Source organism: Tupaia chinensis, unplaced genomic scaffold, assembly GCF_000334495.1.
Source record: "Tupaia chinensis unplaced genomic scaffold, TupChi_1.0 Scaffold000266_1, whole genome shotgun sequence".
Lineage (NCBI taxonomy): Eukaryota > Metazoa > Chordata > Mammalia > Scandentia > Tupaiidae > Tupaia > Tupaia belangeri.
The window spans coordinates 173410-192421 of NW_006159746.1; the positions used below are offsets into that span (position 1 = coordinate 173410).

The 19012-nt window shown below is 39.3% G+C and overlaps 1 protein-coding gene across 1 annotated transcript in view; it reads right to left on the reverse strand.

Annotated features, from left to right (window-relative positions):
- UNC13C (unc-13 homolog C) overlaps nucleotides 1–19012 on the reverse strand; it is a 656973-nt gene that overhangs the window by 68201 nt on the left and 569760 nt on the right. The window contains exon 28 of the mRNA XM_006149494.1: nucleotides 16010–16090. Within this exon, the coding sequence (XP_006149556.1) occupies nucleotides 16010–16090 (81 nt within the window). The remainder of the gene's footprint in view (nucleotides 1–16009; nucleotides 16091–19012) is intronic.

Here is a 19012-nt window from a genome sequence, read left to right on the forward strand (position 1 = left end):
GCACATTGATGACTGCAGCGAGCTGTATGGGCACAGCTGGGTACAACTTTATAGCATGTTCATTCTACTCACCGGGGTTTATGCCTAGGGTCAGACTTGGATACATGTGTAGGTTTGTGTCAGCTGTGCTAGCTAATGGATTTATTTAGACTAATTAAGTTCATTGGCAGAACAATTGAATGGGGGGGGGGAGGAAGGTGTGGAGGGCAACCATGGATGCCAGGGACAATGGGGGAGGAAGATGGGACATAGCAGAGGGTGGGGGATGGGGAATTAGGGATGGCAAGACAAAGGGCAAGGTATGCAGGACGTAAGAATTGGAAAATTATTGGCTGAGAACATGTATGTGGATGTGCTTGATTGAGCCAATGCACAGTGTATTTTGATGGAAAATTCATTTGTGTGTTGTGATGGTGTAAAGTGAATTAATAAAAAAAATAAGTAAGATGACTGAGGGATATAGAGGTAAGAGAGAAATACTTGTTTGTTTAGTTAGGTAGTTAGTTTTGGTTATAGTTTTTATTTATTTTTTATATATTTGATAACTGTATATTATTACAGAACACCAAGTGAATTTTACCATCATGAATACACTGCATACCAGTCCTTGTTTATAAATATGATAACAGTGTCATCAGTCACTGAGAGATAATAGCAGTTTTCACGTTGCAAGTGTTATGCACAGACATCTCTCTGAAAGGCAGGATGTCTAGAGACATGTTTTAGAACTAAAGCTGTTTTTTCCCAACCATTTATAGATGATAATATATTTATAATATTCTGTTAAGGGTAGATATATTTTTCCTTCTCTCTCTCTCTGTTCCTTTACCAACAATGCTGGATGAAACTAAACATTCATTGGGAACTGTGGCTCATGGTGTTCTATAATTCTCATAGAACAGAATATTTTGAAGACGCTCAACAAATAATTTTGATACACTCTTCTAAATGGGTATGTGTTGACTCCCTAACCCATTCAAGAATCTCTGAGGTGCAAAAATTAAATGAACTGAAAAATTGTAGAACCTCAGTTTTCTCTTCTAATCAAGGGGAGAGGCAGAGAAAAATTCTATGCATTTACAAGCAGCTGAATGCACTTTCAGAGTATGCAGAGGAGTTTCAGAACATAGAGAATGTAGGGACAAAATCTTAACAAAGATTGTTACAATTGCAGAAACTCTTTCCAAGGAAAAAGACCTATGGTCATTTAAAATTCCAGAGCATTTACTAGTTTAAGCTGGGTGCACTGTGCAAACACAAGTTGTTGCAAAAGCTATGTACTATTATGAAGAAAGGGCACAGAAACATGGGAAATGCTTTTTATTTTTTTTTTTTGGCACATGTGCTTGTCAGAGACAGAAAGAGAGAAAAGGAGAAAACACCCTGTCCTGCCAAATGCCCCAATGAAGTGTGGTTATGCCACAATTCCATCTCCTCCATTTCTTCATCCTGCCAGGATTTGGGGCATACATCTGGCATGTGTTTCAAGCTGCTTGGGTCAACATCCATGGTCCATGTGGGATCTGGCTCCTTAAACCATTAGGCCATGGGCTAGCCTAGGAAAAACCTTCTTTTACTCAAGAGAAGACAAAACTCATACCACTTAAAATAGGTATACAATGATGTCTTTATTTTCTTTTCAAAATTTCTAAATATTTTCACTTTGCCTAAATGAGTAGGAGGCAGTGCTCTCTGGAGGTATGTTTAGATAATAAACCAAGAGATCATCAAAAGAAATAACTCATCCTAGGAGTAAAAAGCAGTGGTGGAAACTGAACCAAGATCAGGAGGGAAGGCATTCTTGTCTATTTACACCTGAGCACAAGTACTAGAAGATTATAATGAAAAGAAAGAAAAATAGGAAGAGGGCAGCAGGGAAGAGAACAGGGTTGGGGGAAGGTAGTAATCTGAAATGGTAACTATGATCTTGCAATACCATATTTAAAAATGAACAAAAAGATGAGACCAGCAGTTAGTGTCATGGCTATGTTGCTGGACTCCCATGTAGTCGACCGCAGTTTGCGTCCTGGACCCAATGGCTTAAAACTCATGCCGGGCACGTGTGTGTGCGTGCCCAAGATCCCAAGAGGAGAATGGAGGAGAAGGGATTGCAGCGTGGCCATCCCCCCTGGGGGGTGATTTCTCGCTTTCTGTCTCTCTGTCTCTCTCTGTTTGTCTGGCAAGCGCACGTGCCCTATAGCAAAAACAAAACAAAACAAAACAAAACACTCTTTAAAAAAATGAGATGGGACCAGCAGTTAGTGTAATGGCTATGTCGTTGGACTCCCACATAGTCGACCGTGGTTCAAGTCCCGGACCCAGTGGCTTAAACTCACGCCAGGTGCGTATGTGTGCGTGCCCAAGATCCCAAGAGGAGAATGGAGGAGAAGGGATTGCAGTGTGGCCATCCCCTCTGGGGGGTGATTTCTCACTTTCTATCTCTCTGTCTCTCTCTGTCTGTCTGGTGAGCACACATGCCCTATAGTGAAAACCTCTCCAAAAAAAAAAAAATGAGCAAAAAGATTAGTGGGTATTCAATTTGCTGTACCCACCTGAATTATTTTCACTTTTCTTGTCTTTGAGCTATTTAAAAACTCTGTAAGTTATAAAAAAAAAAAAGATAATAATGATCTTTGTTCCTAGAAATATAAATGAATAATTTATGGTAGAATGCAACTAATTAGAACTTTGTGAATAGATCTTTTTGCCTCTATTCGAACATTTATTTAAGCTTTTCTTAGTGCTTACATATATGTGGCTTAAAGGATTTTCTTTGGAGCCAGTTATAACATCTTACTGCTTGCCTGATTAACTAATGAGTTAACATCTTTGACATATTTGTAACTGCATAAACATCACCATTACATCCTCTTTTAAAAACTGTCCTTTAACAGTGTTTATAAAGTAGCATGGCTGACAGCATTTATAAAAATGAACATAGTTTTTTGTTTGATTTTTGGCTAGATATTTTTTTAAAACTGCACTCACTGGAGAGAGACAGGGAGGTGGGAGGGAATATGAAAAAGCAACCCCCCATGGGGGAATGTCCATACTGTGATCCCGTCTCCATTTCTATTTTCAGGATACACATACACACATCTACATAGTGTGTTTCTCAAGGTGTGGCATCTAGGTTTCGAATTGTGCAGCCAGCCATGTGAGATGCAGCTGCCTTAACCATCATGCCACTGGCGAGCCCGATCATTGACTTTTACTGTCTAATTTGTGAGGAAAGGGCTATGGGTCTCTGTACCACCAACGTCAGTGGTAGGATGCTCCTTTCTGCCTGTTCTCTCCCTCTCTTCCTTAAAAAACATTTATTAAAAATGTATTATGAGTTAGAACTAGGCTGGGTCCCAAAGATATCAAACAAAGGGGTTTGCAGTGGTTGCTTTCAAAGGGATTATAATCTAAAACGAAAGGTAACCAACATGCAAAGTGGTATTTTATGTAACAATTAGAATTGGAAACATGGCCCAACAATGCATTGCAGGTCTTTAAAAAAGTGACTTGGAAATGGAGAACGCAAGCAATTCTATTGGAGAAGGAGTTAGTAAAGGCTTTAAAAGAAGTGACACCATTGGTGTTTACCACTGTCACCATTATTAACTTCAGCAGCCACTAGATAATCCACTACAGTGAATGAGAGAAAGAGAACAATCTCACCAAGTAGCCCAGAGAAAGTCTGGGAGTCTCAGCACTGGGAGAAAAGAATAGAGATGCCTGCAGTTCTCACAGTAAATTCCTTTGGTATAGTTTAGAAAATACTGTTTGCTATACTTACTCTGTTCTTATTAAACTCCTGCTGCCTAGAAGCCCCAAGTTGCCTTTAGGCAGTAAAGGGCCTGGAGAAGTAGAATGACATTTACTGTTTAAATATTCACAGTGCTCATTAACATAGTAAATGCTCTCAGACCTACTGTGGTAAAAAAAGTCTCTTTAGCTTTTCATTAATATAGCAGGTTGATTAAATTATTTGGCCATAGGACATCTATATCACTGGACATCTATTAGCATTTTAAGGGACTATAAATGTTCCATGGTCTATGGTTTGGAAAGGAAAGCAACAGGACTTCCCATAATAGAAATATTTTTTGAAGGCTTAGAAAGGCTTCATTGAAGAAGGGAGTGCAGAGACCAGCTGGTGGCATGGTGGTTAAAGTGGCTGGATCCTACATGGCCGACTGCGTGGTTTGCGGCCTGGACCTTACGGCTTGAAAAACACATTGGGGGACCAGCAGTTAGCGTAATGGCTATGTCGCTGGACTCCCACGTAGTCGACCGCGGTTCTAGTCCCAGACCCGGTGGCTTAAACTCACGCCGGGCGCGTGCGCGTGCATGCCCAAGATCCCAAGAGGAGAATGGAGGAGAAGGGATTGCGGCATGGCCACGCCCCCTGGGGGGTGATTTCCTGCTTTCTGTCTCTCTGTCTCTCTCTGTCTGTCTGGCGAGCGCACGCACCCTATAGCAAAAACCTCTAAAAAAAAAAACACATTGGCATGTGTAATGTATGTGTGTGTGTGTGTCTGTGTGTGTGTGTGTGTGTGTATGTTACTAAAATACCAAGCAAATAGAGAAGAGACTGTGGCATGGCCATACCCCTGCAGGAATTGGAGGTGGTGATGGTGATTTCTCCCTTTCTCTCTCTCTCTCTCTCCCACCCTCCATGTCCCCTTTCCATAAGTATATGTGCCTTATGGCAAAAATCTGATAAATGAAGTAAAAAGAAAGAAACAGGAATTAAGCTGTAAAGACAGACACTATATAGTCTTTGTCCTTGAGCCCTTTAGATCAATTTTATAAGAGGACATATTTTTAATACTAAAGTATTATTTTGTAAAGACTTTGGGACTTGGAGGGCTAATTATAAAGTGAAAACAATAGTAAGGCTTGGATTTGTCCCAAGGCTCTCCCTAAGTTTTAGGTTGTGATACTCAATTAACTTCCTCCTTTTTAGTCGTAGTCTTCTGTCATTCCATTAAAGGCACTAGCAGGATTAGTGAACAGATTTGTAAGAGAAGTAATGATACCTCTGTCTGAGTGCATTTTACTATTATAAGGGGTGTTGGAAGACAGAAACCCAGGACAGAGGGTAGCAATATCAGGGGGAAAAACAAATTACTAGGTGCTGAAAGTGAAGTCTCCTATTCAGCTGACACAGACAAATGATACATGCTGCAGGCTCCTCACTCCAACAAAGAAGGAAATGATTTCTATAGTTATGCAAATGCAAAATCCATGTGAATGCCTCTCTCTGGAAGCCTTCCATATTGTGTTCAGAAGCTGTTTTGACAGCACCTATGAGCACTGGTCTGCTCTTCTTATTGACACAGATAATCAGGGGAGAGGGTGCTGTGGTTATTGCAAGGACCTTGGCATTCAGAGATTTCAAATTCAATTTTGCCTCTTTCCAAGTGACTGCAAAAACAGGGGAGTAGCATTTGCATTTTGCTTAGGCTTGGGTCTGAAGGATATAAATGTGGGACTGATGTGTGGGAGAGAACTTCTTAGCTATTAAAGGAAACTAACCATCCACAGCTCAGTAGAGTCTAGTGGGTCTTCATTCATGATGGTGAGCATTTTGTTTGGGAAATAATATGGTAGAGGAGAATTTGTAAGTCTGAGGCTTTAAAGCCTTCTGATATTTTTCTCATGCAGGTGAAAAGTGCATTACTGTCTCCTGGTTCTGAATAAAAGACAGGTACTCAGTTTCCTATTGTTCATCTGCAATCTACAGAATAATCTCAGAATCTCCAGTTTGGTCTTTCGGATGCTAGACTTCAGCAAAGTAGCCAAAAATAACTGGCAAAATAAGAAACCAACTGCATGGTTCAAGTCCTGGATCTGGTGGCTTGTAAAATAGTCCAGGAGGGTGTGTGTGTGTGTGTGTGTGTGTGTGTGTGTGTGTGTGTGAGAGAGAGAGAGAGAGAGAGAGAGAGAGAGACAGAGAGAGAGAGAGAGAGAGAGAGAGAGTCTAAAGTCCTGAGAGGAGAATGGAGGAGAGGGAACTGTGATGTGGTCATTCCCCTTGGTGAGGGATGGGTGTGGGGTGCGGGATATGGGAGTGATTTCTCACTTTCCCTCTCTGTCTGTCTTTGTCTCTCTCCAGCCAGCACATATGCCCTATGGCAAAAAAAAAGTCTAAAAAGAAAAAAAATAGTAGCTGGCTCAGGTAATTTCTCATCGATTAAAAAAATGTTTTTATTTTTTTATTTTTTGTCAATCTCTCAGTTGGAAGATCATGGAGAATTTGGCTGTTTACTGTTATGGTGGATAAAGTATCAGCTGGGTGACATTCTCTCTACCTTTAGCCCTATCCTGGCTGACATTTTTACTATGGAACTGGGAAAAAAATACAGGAAGAAAACATGTTTTGCAAATATGCAGTTGAACCAAAGCTTTAACTTATTACACTGAATTACAAAATCTGTCATCAGAAAGGTCTTGGCTGCTTGAAATGAAGGGTCAACATTTACAGGATGAGATGGCAAAGAGAACAGGAAAAGGACTATTCATGGTAAATATTCATGATAAATATTCATATTCGGGTTTATTGCAAAATGCAGAATGAGGGTGACTTGGCTTAACATATAAATTTTATAAAGCCATAAAGCTTTATTTGCTTTCAAGTTCAACATGATTTAAGAAGTGATAGGGCATCTATCAAAGCAAATGAAATCTGTTCATGCATTAATAAAGGTAGACAGGTCAAGCCAAAGGGCGTGAACAGGCAAGAACATTCTCCTCTGAATAAGGTTCAGAGGAACATGCAATAGTAGATTCATTTCTAGGTTTCATCATTTATAAGAAATGTGAAAAGTTTGAGAGCAACCGAAGGTAAATAAGTAGAATTTTGCAAGGTTTAGAAAGCCTGTTTCTCAATAAACAGCTTCAGATAATTTGAGACCGCATGACATAATAGTTTTCTTCAAGTTCTGAAAGACTATAACATGGAAAAGGAAGTAGAATTTCTTTAAAGTAGTTTCAAAGGATAGAAAGAGAATCAATACGTAGCTAGTAGTAGCAGGGAAGCAGATTTTGTTTTAATATAAAGAAAATCTTTCTAATAACAGTACGTCTTAGAAATAAAGTCTGCTACTGATGAGTTCGTGAGATTCTATCAGTGGCCATTTAGTGATGGCCACGTGACCTTGTGCCAAAACTGCAGATGGCATGTCTCTGTATGGGAAGGAATGGGAAGGTGTTGGGTCATGCTTCCAGTTGAGATTCTAGAATCCTCTTTACCTCTTTGACTCTCTGTTCCTTATAATGTGTTCAAATATATAATTCTTCACCAATCCTCTATACAATATGATTTTTGCATAGATTATTTAATCTTTCAGAATATCAGTTCACTTATTTTTAGAATTATAGCAGAAATATATTTACTGCCTGTGGTGTTGAAAAGTTGTAATTCACTACTCTATCTGAAAGAGCTTTGTGACTATTGAATTATTTCCACTTATAAGAAAATATATTTAATTGGTAGAATGACTCCCCAAGTGATAGCCAGACATTGTCTACTAAATACTAGTTCCTGACTCAAGAAGACTATAGGTCAAGGACTCAAATTATTGCTTGGAGAAAAAGGTTGGATTTAATAGTTAGTTAATAGTTAGCAGATGCATAATGGCTACATCGCTGGACTCCCACGTGGTTGACCACGGTTTGAGTCCTGGACATGGTGGCTTAAACTCATGCTGGGCACGTGTGCATGTGTGCCCATGATCCCCAGAGGAGAAAGGAGGAGAAGGGATTGCGGAGTGGCCATCCCCCCTGGGGAGTGATTTCTTGCTTTCTGTCTCTCTGTCTCTCTCTGTCTTTCTGGCACGCGCATGTGCCCTATAGCAAAAACAAATAAACAAAAACCCTCTCCAAAAAAAAAAAAAGAGAAAAGAAAAAAAAAATTAGCTCTTCATTGAAAGAGATTGAAGGGAGACTTTGAAAGGAGGGGGAAAAAAGTCACATTGGCTTATAGCAGAGTAGGTATGAGATAATTTTAATGGTGGAAAAGGGTCCTCCAAAATAAACCTATCCTCTAGTGATATCATAGTTAATATTTATGAAGGGATTTTTTTTCTCTATGAAAGGAATTATTTTAATTGCCTTCTATGTCATAACTCATTTGATTTTTCTGAGAATAATCCTTTAAGTAGTGCTATTATTCCCAGTGGAGAGACTAACACACACTTGTACCATAATCTCTTTCTTTTTATCACCTGATACTCTACTTGTCATGGTATAATTTACCATAGAGTTTCAAATATTTTATTTAAATTCATATTTATATTCTTTTCCTGACATTTGTAAAGGTTTTCACTCTAGATACATTAGTACATTGGCTTCATTCAAGTCAGGGTAGGAGATGAGGAGCAATGTTATTATTTCATGGTGAGGGCTGGAAACAGCTGTGTATGAAGTATCACTTTTCTTTATCTTGAAACATTATTGGAGATTTTTTTTCTTCCTGTTTCTTGTTCAGGAAACTGTAGAAAATAAAGCCCTTTAGATCTGACTGTGATGTGTGAGGAAAAAAAACACTGCTAAATAAAAACTCAGGATAAATATTGTCTGCATGCCCAGCAAGCCTTTCTTTTTATAATTCCAGTAAAACTCTAAATTCTTGTAGCTCTTCATCTCTGTCATATATTGAAGATCCTTCAGAAACTATTTTTAGTGATTTAGGAGAACATGCTAATATTTCTTCACATAATTGCAAGCAGAATTTTCTTTTTTTGGTTATAAATACTATTTTTGTAGCAATTTCCCCAACAGGACTTTTATCCTTGCAATACTTGGATCATACATTTGGCAAATCCATGTAGACAATTTATTTCGCAAAGACATAATTGTAACCCACCTTGAACCACAAGTTTACCTTCTTTATAATTACTTGAGAATTAAAAAATTATTTTCTAAAACAGCTGGCGTTCCCCCCTTTATTAAAAGTTAATTTGTTTCTTCCACAGGCAGAGAGAGAGAAAATGCCCAAAAGGGTCACACTCTGACCCCAGACTCAGCCAGCCCTGGACCATGAGCACGTGTGTGACAGCCTACTCAGGGAGGTCTCTGAATGCTCACCTAGAACCTTCCCATGTGAGTCAGCCTCACATAGAGTTGCATTTGACCACTGCACCACTGTTTGGCCCATGTCCTCTCTCACTTATCAGCTCAGAATACACTACTCCCCCTCATGAAGTATTTTATCGTTACCTTTTCGCTGACAAACCTAAGTAGAGATTCTTTACCTTGGTGTTTAAGCCTCAGTGTTCTGTCCCCAATGCAACATTCCTCTTTATTTCCAGAGATGCTCAGCCAGCCATGATCTGTTTCCTTTCCACTCAACTACTAGATATTTTTGAGCTGATACTTCCATGCCACTTGAGTTTTTTTTCTCCAGGCCTATAATGCTTTCCTCCCACTGCCTTATCCTTCTTCATCCTCTAAATCCCAAAATGTCCCTCTCAGGAACACTTTCCCCTAAACACAGAAAATTCATCACTCTCTGTACTTTCCGGAAATTTGTGCATACTTTTTTTTTCATTTTTATTGATGGTAACTGCCTTTGTCCTAATGAAAGGTAAGACTTCTCATCATCAGTCACTTCTTTCACGCTTTCTTTGTTTTCTACATACAGTAAGCTCTCAAATAATTTCTGAGTGATCATGACCAAAACGAGGAAGATTATTTTGTTCTTCTTATAAGCAGCTTATTTTTAAATAATGTAAAAACTATACCTGTAATGATTAAAAAAAAAGATGCTGAGAAATAGCCAATAAAATTACCTCATTTACTTAGAGATACGGTCACTGAAAAAAACTATATGAGCTATTTGTTTATAGAATACATTTAAAAAAATAATGGATAGTAAGATAGGACCTCAGTCAAGGTAAAAAATTCAGAGGCATAAAATACAGTTCATCATCATATGCTGTTATTTTTCTAGACTCTTGAGTATACAAGAAATATTATGTTAGTATTAAGTAAAAAAGAAATAAACACAAGGTGAAACATTTACATGACATGAAGACAAAACTAGTATAAATTAAATTTGTCAGATACCAAAACTCAAACACTGCATGATTTTACTCATGAGGAACCTGAGAAAGTAGACCTCCTCAAAGGTAGCATGGGGAACCAGCAGTTAGCATAATGACTATGTATGTCGCTGGACTCCCACGTAGTCGACCGCGGTTCGCATCCCAGACCCGGTGGCTTAAAACTCACGGCAGGCGCGTGTATGTGCATGCCCAAGATCCCGAGAGGAGAATGGAGGAGAAGGGATTGCAGCGTGACCATCCCCTGGGGGGGTGATTTCTCGCTTTCTGTCTCTCTGTCTGTCTCTGTCTGGCAAGCTCAAGCACCCTATAGCGAAAACTCCCCACCCCACCCCCCAGAAAAAAGGTAGCATGATGGTTACTAGAAGCTGAGATGATTGGCGGGAGGTGAGCATGGGGAGACATTGAAGAAGTAGACCTAATGACAGGCAGGAATAAATTCGAGAGAGCCACTGTGTAGCAAGGTAATTGTAGTTAATGACAATATGCTGTGCATCATACTTGAAAAATGCACACAGAGAGTGGATGTTAAACGCTCTTACCACAAAAATCATAACTATATGAGGTAAAGAAATGATTAATTAGCTAGACTTAACTATTTCAATATTATGTGTCAATTTAAAAATTGAATATTCTTAAATAAATTCCGAAGCAATATTTAAATTCACACTTAATCTAAATTTTCTCCTTTATGCCTCAAATGCAGAATTCTATAGGACCTTTATCCATATGTTTATTATTATTATTATTATTAATATTATTATTTTGGGGGAGTTTTTTTGTTACAGGGCACTTGAGTTCATCAGAGAGACAGAGAGAGACAGAGAGACAGAAAGCGAGAAATCACCCCCCCAGGGGGGATGGACACGCCACAATCCCTTCTCCTCCATTCTCCTCTTGGGATCTTGGGCATGCATGCATACGTGCCCGGTGTGTTTAAGCCACCGGGTCCAGGACTCAAACCACAGTTGAGTGCAAGGGAGTTCAGCAACAGCCATTACACTAACTGCTGGTCCCAATTTGTTTATTATTTTTATAGAAATCTTTGTATTGCCAGGATGTCAAGTACATCTGTAACGTATATTTCAGAGTGACATGCTCAGGTTCAGAAGAGGGTTTCAGAGGAATTTGGAAAGGTGAAAGTAATCAAACCAGCAATATTTTTTTCTCTCTCTCTCTCTTTCAATTTTGCCAGAGGCTGTGTGCACTCACTGAAGCGAAACAGAGAGGGAAAGCGAGAGAGCACCTCCACCGTGGAGAATGATCATGCTGCATCCCTTCTCCTCCTTTACCTCCTCCTTTTGGGATTTTGGGGGTGCACGCACACATGCCCCAGTGTGTTTTTCAAACTGCTGGGTCTGTGATGGGAATTGTACAGTCAGCCATGTGAGATCCAGACACCTTCAACTACCAGGTCACTAGCTGACCCCAACCGGCATTTTTCTGGGTATCTCAAACTTTATCATAAAATAACTTAAGGATTGTTCAAGGATTCAGAACCTCTTTAAGTTTTTTGATTCATCCTCAAGTCAGAGTAGTTATTTTGGTGAAAAGGTGTCCTATTTCTGTTTGAGAGAAACCCATCTTTCAAGGAATCCCATGGCAGTCCTGCATCTTCTTGAGCTATGGGGTAGGGACTCAAAAGCCCAGTTAATCCCTCTTCAAACTAGAGTTTTCCTATTGGCCTCTCCATTGGTTTGCCTTTATTGATGAGGGTGTGTCTGTCTCATAGCTGTCACCATACTACTTCTTTCAAATGATTTGGCTGTGTTAGCAGGTGAGGGGAGTGAGCCCAACAGATCATCATAATTTCTGTTACTTCTGCCATATTCGACACTCTTAATTTACAATAGAAACTACATGTGACTGACATAAATAGTTCCAACCCAAATAGTTTAGAATTTGAGGAAATATTTCATCAAGACTTGTATAGAGGCTGTAAGACTGCAAGTCATTTTTAAGAAAGAAGCAAGCAATTGAAATAATTGAAATATGGTATTCTAGTAGAGAAAGAAGTAATTTCTCTGAAGAACTCTGACCCATTTTGCTCTGCTATGTTTTACTTAAACTTTGTAAACTTGAGTGAAATGATGTGACACGGAAGTAAGGGCACTGACTTTAGAGTCTGAGGTCCTTTCTCAGCTCTGCCAATTGCTAGCAGTGCGGTTGCTTGGACAACTTAAATCCCTTTATCTTCCATCTTCTGATCTATAAAATGTGAATAATTGGGGTCAGCAGGTGGTGTGGGGGTTGGGGTGCTGGGATCCCATATGGCCAAGCATGATTTGAGTCCCAGACTCAGTGGCTTAAAAATCATGCCAAGCACCTATGCGTACATGCCCAAAATCTAGGTTAAGAGAGTAGAGGAGAGAGGATTGTGTCATTGTCATCCGTTCTGGGAGGTGATTTCTCACTTTCCTTCTCTCTGGCTGTCTCTGGCAAGCACATACACCCTATGGGGTAAAATTTTTTTAAAAAGTGAATGATCGTTTTTGACCTAACTTTAAACCAGGATGTTTATGAAAATTATGAGAGATGACGTATGCTGGTGAGAGAGATTTGAGAATACAAAACAGAACACTATTTCAATCTGTATTCTACATACCACAGAGCATTCTTCTTTTTGACTTCTCATTTTCCTGTTTCCAGCTATTTCATTAAATTGAGCTAAAGAAGAATTATAGACCGTCTCTTTGACAGCCATTGGGAATTAGCCTGGGTGGCATCTGTCTAACACCTGATGTTTATAGGGATCAGGTGAGATGATGTACCTACATGAAAGAGATCTGAAAACATTCCAAACACTCTTCCTGTCTAGACGCTCCAAACTCCACAGTATTATCCTTCTTCATTTTCTCACTTTTTAATCTATAGCTTGTAAGATATAATGAAACTAAGGAAGAATTATGGACCATATTTTTGGCAGTCACTGGGAATTAGCCTGGGTCCATCTGCTGCTTTAGTCTTAGCAACACCTTTCTCATGAGCTCTGTGCTTTGGCTGGGCTCCAGGCAGATCCTGAATCTCTAGATCTCGAAGTTACAAGTTTGTTTGTTTTTTTTCTTTTTTCTTTTCTTTTCTTTTCTTGAGAGGTTATTGCTATAGGGCTTGTGTGCACTTGCCAGAAAGACAGAGAGACGGAAAGGGAGTAACCATCCCCCAAGGGGAATGGCCTTGCTGCAATCCCTTCTCCTCCATTCTCCTCTCAGGATCCTGGGCATGCAGGCATACACGCCTGGAGTGAGTTTAAGCCACCGGGTCAGAGACTTGAACAGTGGTCCACTACATGGGAGTTCGGCAACCTAGCCATTACACTAACTGCTGGTCCCACAAGTATTTTAAGTAATGCTCCACCTTCTGAATTTCTCTGTAGTCAGTATCAGAATTAGTGTATGATAGGACAGTCAGTTAGGGCAAATTTCAGACACAAAAGATATTATGAGTCTCAGTTCTGGCAAACTGATACAGAGGCATTGAAATGTATCAGGTGAATACCTGGCAGATGGGTAGACCACAGGGTTAGGAAAGTGTCATAGCAAGCACAGCAGGCCTAGCAAGGAGATCCCTAGAGGAAGAGTTAGTATAAGATAAAGAGTATCACAGGACTTAGAGAACAGGGGCCTCGAAGCCTGACCACAGACTCTGAGGCTCAGGAGGAACAGTATTAGACTCCAGTCCTGAAACAATGAGAAAATGACACAGATCCATCTCCTGGATATTCAACTCCAAGTTTTATCCTTAAAGAACAAGACAAGTATCTGGTGCATGAGACTGAATTAAATGATTGTCACAGCTGACCTAAACAGGAAGATAGGCTATTTGAGTTATTGAGATGCAGATCTGAAGGAATTGTTTGAGGATCAAGATTGTCTCATGGTTGATAGAACTCAGCCTGTAGTTGATGGTCGTGTGGTCTCACCGTGAATAATTACAGAAATGCTGGGGTTGGGGACAGGAGTTAAGTCAGTCTATATACTGAATGGCATTCATTACTTCTTCAGAACACATTTTCTTCCACTCCTGAAGTCATACATTGACCTAGTACAGTCCATGAAGGGCTAAATTCAGATTCTAAATTTGTTAACGTTTTTTGTTCATTCATTTCTCTTCATGGTACACTCTAGATCTCTTGTTCTTTTTCCTACTAGTACTTCCCTGTATATAGCCATTAGTGCTCCTATTACTCCAAAGGTTAGTCATTCCTTCCTCAAAAAAACTACTTTTCAGAAAGAGACAGAAAAGAGAGGAACAGGAATAGAGACAGAGAAAGGTATTTATTTTTTACAATTTTTTTTTTAGAGGTATTTTACTTAGGGCATGTGCATTCACCATAGAAAGAGACAGAGACGGTGAGAGGGAAAGTGAAAAATCACCTCCTGGGGGATGGCCATGCTTCAATCTCTTCATTCTCTTCCCAGGATCTTGGGAATGTACATGTACACACATGCCTGGCACTGATTTTCAAGCTACTGAGTCTGGAACTCAAACTGTGACCAACTACATGGAAGTCCAGCAAAGTAATCGCTACCCCATCTGCTGTCCGGACAGGGTCTTGGTGATCTTCCCGCACTAGCTTCACCATCACCCAGAATTACCAACCCACACAACCATGCCTGATGTGTTCAGCTTAGCCTAGGAACTCAGGCCTGAATTCAGGCCTCTACTGTGGCTTCCAGCTTCCTAAGTAATGGCACTATCTGTGTGCTACTGTGACTGGGCCACTTCCTCAAAATTTTGAAAATAATTAAACAAACAAACAAACCCTGGTTTGAATTTTTTTCTGAGATGTTTTCATGTTGGCCATTTTATCTCCCAAAATTACATTATACAATTTTTACATTTTTTAGTCAAAATTTTTGCCACTTCCTTAGGAACTCCATTTCCACAATCTCACTGCCTAAAATACAGTGACATTTCTAGTTGTGACCAGGTGTCATGAAACTCTCAGCTCACAACTTTAACTTTACAGTTTTTGACACTGAAGCAGCACATGACAGCTTCATACATGCCAGAACTGCCAAACAAAAGCCATAAGGTGACAGTTTTGTGAAGATAGGCAACTATTACTTAGAGAATCCTGTTTTAATGAATACATTGTAATGTCTGTTTCTATGCAGTAGGGCTTTTCTGTGCTCTGCAAATGGTTAGTCATAGGCAACAGCTCTCTGCTATACCGTTCACACATCCTAGATAAGAGATGCTTTCTCCATGAAAGGGGAGAAACAGTGAACATCATCTGAATTTACTGGGTTGTCTGAAAAGTCGACACATTTTTCATAGAAACATAGAAAAAGACATCGTGACTTTCCAAACAACCTAATAAAAGATAAATTCATTTTTCAAACTCTTCAGTAACTTTCACATATAAATATAAACTATATGTATATGATTTAAAAGGAATTATTTGAAGATAATCTGAGGTACATCTTGAGATCTGTACACACTTAGCCCATAGTACAATAAGTTTTGGTTAACCTTTAGCCATGAAAAAATTGAGGTACAAAATATAAGTCCTTTGAGTTTTTATTAGAAAATAAAACTAAATCATCTTACTTACTGAAAGAGAGGAGAAAGTTGACATTTAAAGTATCATTTCAACAAGCATAGAAAACATCAACACAAATTCTGTTAACCCCAAATCCTCCCGACCCATCTATCTTAATGGATTTGGAGAGTACGTATTTTCTTTGAGAATACATTAAGACATTGCTTACTTTTTTTTTTTTTTTTTTTTTGGAAAGAGACAAAAGAAGCAAGTATAAATACAGTGTAAGTATCATAAAGAGGTAAGAATGATGTAAATGTATTTATTATACTCCTGGAGTATACTTATTCAATGACTTGCTATATTCATGGATGACATAGCTTGACACAGATGCATCAGGGTACCTAATCTCTGGAGGGCAGATGGGGACTCTCTGGATGCATATCCAGATGCTTTATGACCTTACCTTGATGGTGGCCAGGACCACCTCCATTATAGCACATTGTCTTGGTGTCAGACCCCTGGCATCCTCTCGAATCATGTGCTCCTAGAAAACAGGCCAACAGTTGCTTATAAAATAACCAGGTTATTTGTTTAACAACAAAATTTTAAGCAAAATCTGTGTAATTCATATGTGCAAACATTCCTATTTGAAATATATTCTTCATAAGGATGCATTTTAAGTGATTATTTTGTTATATATTTAAGAAATCTACATTTGTCAAAGGAAAAATGCTAAATGCCTCCTTAAAAAGCAGCACTCTGAGGGCCAGGAGGTGGTATGGTGATTAAAGTATAGGATCCCACATGACCAACAGAGGTACAAGTCCCAGGCCCAGCAGCTTGAAAATCACACTGGGCACTTGTGTCTGTGACCAAAATCCAGAGAGAAGAACAGAGGAGAAGGAAGTGTGGCATGTCCATTCCCCCGGGGGATGCATTCTCATTTTCTCTCTCTTTTTCCAAACCTCTGGCAAGTGTTCATACCCTATAACAAAAACCTAAAGAAAAACCCAAAACCAAACAACCAACCAAAAAGTAATATTTGATAGAGAAGTCCTGTATTTTTACTTGCAAGTTATACAAAAGGAGAAACCTGGAAAAGGTGTGTTAAAGCTTTTCCTCTTTTATTCTTTGGTTTATGTTTTGTTATAGAAAGTGTGAAGCATGGAAGTGATTTAAGAGGTGAATTTTAGCCTCTCCCAATTTCTGCTGATAAAATTTTAAATACATGACCTTCACTTTATTCCCTTTCTTGGATTCCCTGAATGCTTACTCATTACTGGGAAAAGCCCACAACAAAGAACCGAATGTGACTCCAGAGATTTTACATATTTTATAATCATTTTAAATATTTTAGAACTGGTTTTAAAACTGATTTCATTATTTGACAGTGGATTTTTCTCATTGTTCATTGTGGTCCATCTCAACCCATTATTCCAAGCTCATTTACAGACATGATGGCAGAAAGAGAAGATAGTAAAGGAGATAGAAATTTGTGTAAGAGAAAAAATTTAAAATTTCTGACTCCCCGAATTGATACAATCTCCTCAGGGTTACTACTATTCTATTCAACAGCATTCGACACATCCTCAGTGCTTATCATGTGCCAGTACGGCTGTAGGTGACCAAGGTAAAAGGAAGACTTCTGGCCTTCAAATTCTAACTTATGTTGGTGCTATTGTTTGTATTAGATGAAAATTCCCATGTGGGTGAGCATGGCTCTGAGAGTACATAGCTTGGTTAATGGATCAGTGCCTTTGGTCAGTAACAAAAAATGTCTTTTTTTTTTTTTTTGGTGACGGTACAGCTCCGAGTTAGCACACACGACTTGGTGAATGGAGCACAGGCTTGATTTCAGCCTTCACTTACCTGCTCCCTTAGCTAGGCACTACTGTGCCATCACACCCAGTGGCTTGCCCTCCTATTCTGACCCTTTTCTTATTTTGTCACTTAGTGGATGCCATGACTTCCTGAAGGTAATCTCTACCTATGTCTCGCTTACATATTTAGCTTTTTAGTGTTTATTCCTTGCCATCTGCAAGGCACTCTGTATTTTGGGGAATGGAATAGTACTTCCTTAAGCGTACCTGCAGGGTTCAGAAGGCTTCAGTGGAGTCCCTGTCTTTCCAAAGCACTGCATCATTACAGCAATGCTTCGTGGAGCTGTAATATACATTTGTGTAGCATGCTGTATTTTTCTTTGATATAAACATTTCAACCTAAACATGAGTTCATTTAATATTTAAGCTTTTTTTTTGAGAGGTTTTTGCTATAGGGCGCGTGCGCTTGCCAGACAGAGAGAGAGAGAGACATAGAGACAGAAAGCGAGAAATCACCCCCCAGGGAGGATGGTCACGTCGCAATCCCTTCTCCTCCATTCTCCTCTCGGGATCCTGGGCACGCACGCACGTGTGCCCGGTGTGAGTTTTAAGCCACCGGGTCCGGGATGCGAACCGCGGTCGACTACGTGGGAGTCCAGCGACATAGCCATTACACTAACTGCTGGTTCTCAAATTCATTTAATATTTTAAAAATACTAATATTAGGGTTATCCTCATAACATGGTTGTTAAGTATACATGATCGAGTCTTGGCTCAGAAGCTTGAAAAATATTCTAGGTGTGTGTGTGTGTGTGTGTGTGTGTGTGTGTGTGTATGTGCCTCAAATCTTGACAGGGTAGAGAAATACAGGATAAACAATTGCAGAGTGACCACATCCCATTGGGGGGAGGGAGCTTTCTCTTTCTCTGGCAAGCACATGTACCTTCTGGCCAAAAAAAATCCTACAGCAAAAAAAAAAAAAAAAAAAAAAAAAAAAGTAATAGTAAATGCCCCCTTGAAATTCAAAGAGTCATGGGAAATATTGGTTGAATTTTAGGGAGGAATGCTGTGGGATAAGTAAATAAAAATAGTTTATATTAAATACATCTCTTTGACACCATCAGTCTTGACTAGTTTTACTATGGGTCAATGTTATTTTTCTAATAGGTACTAATAAGTAATATATCTTTGTTTGATAGAAAAATAAATTCTTGCTAGAAGTGATAATAATAATAATTATTATTTGAGGGGGCCAGCAGGGGGCACAGTGGTTAAGGTGCTAGACTCCCACATGGTTGACTGCAGTTCTAGTCCCAGTTGCGAGAGCTTGAAACACTTTAGGCACGTGTGCGTGTGTGCCCCAAATCCCAAGAGGAGCATTGAGGGGAAGGGAATGTGGTATGGCCATCTCCCTTTGGAGTGGGGGTGATCTCTCACTCTGTATCTCTGTCTCTCTTCATCTCTCTGGCAAGTACACATATGCTTTAACAAAAATGTCTCAAAAAAGAAAAAAATAGAAAAAATTATCTGGGATTTAACAAAGCTCATTCAAATAAGGAAGTTTCTAAAAGTATTCAGCAGTAACTATTGCCTTAATAAAAGACTTGCAGTAAATTCGTAGTCTCAGGGGTATTTTCATCCTTCTT